General features: G+C 42.2%; 1 protein-coding gene across 1 annotated transcript; it reads right to left on the bottom strand.

Annotated features, from left to right (window-relative positions):
• Positions 1-1,074: 1,074 nt before the first annotated feature.
• On the bottom strand, positions 1,075-3,292 carry LOC112458563. Its single transcript, XM_025022254.1, has 2 exons — positions 1,202-3,292; positions 1,075-1,089 (listed from the first exon to the last, which is right to left on the bottom strand). Exon 1 carries the CDS (start codon positions 2,753-2,755, stop codon positions 1,289-1,291), a length of 1,467 nt encoding a protein of 488 aa, XP_024878022.1. The 5' UTR covers positions 2,756-3,292; the 3' UTR covers positions 1,075-1,089; positions 1,202-1,288.
• Between the last annotated feature and the right edge of the window lie 596 nt (positions 3,293-3,888).

Raw genomic sequence — 3,888 nt, 5'->3', positions numbered from 1 at the left:
ATGCTGAATTCAAGGTGATAGCTCACATGATGCCGGATTTACTAAATATCGATTAATTTACCAAATGATTACTACGTTTACGCGTTATTATGTAACATTAGCAAAGACTGAATCAGATTATACGTGAAGTGTGGCTTTATCTTTATTTGTAACTCTATTGTACAATTTCACAGGACATCGAAAAAAAAGAAACGTTTAAATATTCTTTATGTCACACGTGCATGGAAAGTGGCCTATTACGCACGCTACACGCTACCACTTTCCACGCACTTGCAACATAAAATAGGGTATGCAAGCCGTGCTGGAAGATGAAAAATCACGGGTGCGGAGTGTACGCACGAGCCGAAGGCGAGTGCGTCAACTCCGCACCCGTGAATTTTCATCTTCCAGCATGGCTTGCACAAATAACTAATAATTTATGTGTAAACAATAAAGAACTTATAATTGATAACCATTTAGCAGGATAAACTGTGTTGGCGTACTCTTTCTACATGCGTACCTTCCCCAAGAGCCGAGACTCGAACCAGATCCGTGAAAAATATCGTCACTTTCGTTGAGTTTTTGTACAGGTTTACTCTAGGAATATCGCGAGAGAAAGAAAGATTTTTATCCGAATCGATCGACATAAAGAGAGAGCATATAGTAAAGAAGCTAGCTTTCGAGAATTTAAACGCATAATACTTTGTTATACTATGAGCGAATTAGTTTACGTCACTCTGTCAAGCTTTAATATTAAATTACTAATAAATATATCGATATCGGTAGAATAATAATAATACATTTAAAAGCGCTCAATTTAAAAGTTAGTCCTCTGCAAGATGGAATTATATGAGTCACAAACTTAATTAGCAACTATCGCTTATAATTACAGGCTTATTTTGGTCTGTATATTTATTTATTTCACTATAAAATAATGTTTAAAACGTTTATATTAATTCTGATTGCAGACGGACCTTCGGGAACACTAGCGCCTTCTTCTTTTAACATGAATAACTAAAAATCTATATTTCGGCTAATTACTGAGTTTATAAATATTTAATTAAAATTATCTGGGTGACTCACAAACCTTTTTAATCACACTTCATAACTCTTCATACGAAATACAAACGATTCCGTATAAAAACTTTTATTAATTTATCTATTTCGGCTAAATGCATGGTGTAAAAATAATTAATTAATTACAATTAAACGAATGACTCACAAACCTTTTCAATTGCACTTCAAAAGTCTTCATACGAAATACAAACGATTTCATATGGTAGATTCTTTCCCGGACATTCATTTCCGGTCAAATACATACGAATTTAATACACAGTGTTTTGTAATGCCGGCAAATTATTCCCGAGTTCTTACCGGCTTCCAACAATTGAAGGAAGAATTCTCCGCCTATGAGCACGTCAATATGACCTGGATTGTAAAAGAACGGGTCTGCCAATTTTAGATTTTCTGGAATCGACAATTTTGATATCTTAATGGAAAACGAAGGCAAATTTTTGGTTATTTTCGGGACAACCAAACAACAAAGGCTCAACTCGAACTTCGACATTCGCGATTTCATCGAAATTTGACAACCGTATTTTATCGCGCAACTCATATTATTTAGACCGTTTATGGATTCGCATACGCTTTCTAATTTTATGTTCAATCTATTACACGCTGCTAAAGTAATAAAGTTGACTTCGCTCGCACTATCCAATAATACACGCAATTGATTATCATTATTATTTGATTCGATATTTACAATAGCCGTTGACATCAGTATTTGCTTACGCTCGCCTCGGGCGTGTTGAACCGACATGTTCCCCGATGACTCGTTGTTACTGGTTGATGCTCCCATCTCCGTGTCCGCCACAGAGCACAGCGTGGTCCCGGATGACTCCCTCGAACGGTCCGCCGAACCACCTGCCGAATCCGCTGACGAACAGGATGCCCGCTTCACGATGTTGCATAGCGTGTTGTGCCGCTCACCACATTCTCGACATGAACCTGACCTGCAATCTCTCGAAAAGTGATCATTTCTGAGACAATTGAGACAAAGTCTCAATCGCTTAATTTCCCGGATTCTATCCTCAACGGATAAGCCCAGAAATTGTTTGCACGAATAAATAAGGTGCTGGCCTTGGCACAGGTAACACCGTCGCTCCTGTGTGATTGTTGACAGTGTCGTTTTGCCTTGTGCCTTTGAATTCAACGATCGCTGCTTACTCGTTTTGTCCTTCTCGCGAATGTCGTCCTTTGCCTTGTTGACGCTTTTGCTGTCCGAAGTCGCTCGCCGCAACAGCTGACATTGCCGCTGCAAAAACTCGATCATCACGCTTGTCGTCACACCGTCCCTTTGCTCGATGTGCTCCTCCCAACGTCTTCTTGTCGCGTTGTCCAAATTCTTCTCGATCAAATAAATAATTAGATCTCCCCATGACTCGGTAGGGAGTCCCATTGCTTGTAAAACTCGCAAATGTTTTTGAATATGATCCACTAAATCTTGGATCGCACTGGCTGATTCTCGTTTCACCAATGGTAGCTCGAACAAACAATGTATGTGCCGCTTCCGAATGCCTCGCTCGTCATCGTATCTTTTCTTCAACAAGTCCCAAGCGATGGCGTAATTGTTCTCGGAAATGTCTATCGACTCGATTATTTTAGCGGCTTGGCCGCTCAACGAACCAACCAAATATTGATGCTTCTGCACATTAGTCAGATCGCTGTCGTGTATCAACGTTTTAAATGTGTCGGAGTATCGCTTCCACTCTTCCATATTTCCGTCAAACGACGGCAACTGGATTACTGGCAATTTTACGTGAGGTTCTCGTGCGGGCGTGTTAGACCGCGTACTTAATCTTTCTAGTAATTAATTTTGTTGTTCTATTATTCGTGCCAACCCACTGCCGTCGCTTTCAACCGACCGCTCGGCCATTCTCTGAATCAACGTTGTCTGCTGCTCATTGCTTGAAGTCGATGCACTTGTAGAAGGGCCTGTGGACGGCGGTTTGATCCTTTCCGCCAACTGCAGCAGAGCGGCTTTGGTCGAAAAGTATCAAACTCGCTTTCCTCCACTTCATCTCTTTGCTGGTATTCCTCCTCAGGTAGCAGCAATAGGAGGTTCTGCGCTACAGCCTGGAATTTCAAATGCGTGTCCTCCAACGCTTGAAGGCGGGCCGTAATTTCTCCCGGTAGCACGTTCTCCGCATCTTTCTCAGCCTTGATGATGAAGTTTCTTATGTTCGTTATTTTTCCCTTTAACCCGCTTCTTTGCTTGCGGAGATTTTCGACGCTCATCTTCCTCGTTGTACGTGCACGACAAACTTACTATTATACTTGTCTTCTGTCCCGACGAGGGCCAGAAAGAGGAAAGGATGAGGTGAAAACACGATCACGTGAACTCGAACTGACACTCATCGGAGCTCAGCGAGGTCGACCGAACGTCTCTCGGTTAACGACTGTTTCTCGAAGGCTCTCGAAGCTTCTTGAAAGTTTATAATGTCTGCCGAACGCACTAAATGTTCACTCGTTTTTAATGCACACCCTTGTTACTTCGGCGCGCGCTAAGACCGGCGGCTCCTCGCCGACCGCAACCGCGTGCTTCGGAACGTGCACCCTATCCGGCTCGAAGGACCATGTTAGTACCAATGAACGTACAATGCGAATGCTGGTAACAAAAATTTATTAGATGATAGGAGTACAATTATTCGAGCACGATGCGTACCGGTCGCGCGTACCGCGAAAGGCGGGCACTTGTCATTTTGTAAGTCGTTTGTACAGTTCACGCGTTTCGGACATCAACCTTACTTAGAGGCACTCCACGTTTCAGTATAATTTATGCGCAATAAAGAATTAAATAATAGTTAGTGACTGGGCAAACTCCGAGCGATCGATATACTTGGCGGTTGT

This window comes from Temnothorax curvispinosus, unplaced genomic scaffold, assembly GCF_003070985.1.
Source record: "Temnothorax curvispinosus isolate PA1 unplaced genomic scaffold, ASM307098v1 QBEX01008995.1, whole genome shotgun sequence".
NCBI lineage: Eukaryota > Metazoa > Arthropoda > Insecta > Hymenoptera > Formicidae > Temnothorax > Temnothorax curvispinosus.
Note: the sequence above shows the minus strand (reverse complement) of the source record. Positions and strands in the feature narration are given on the sequence as shown.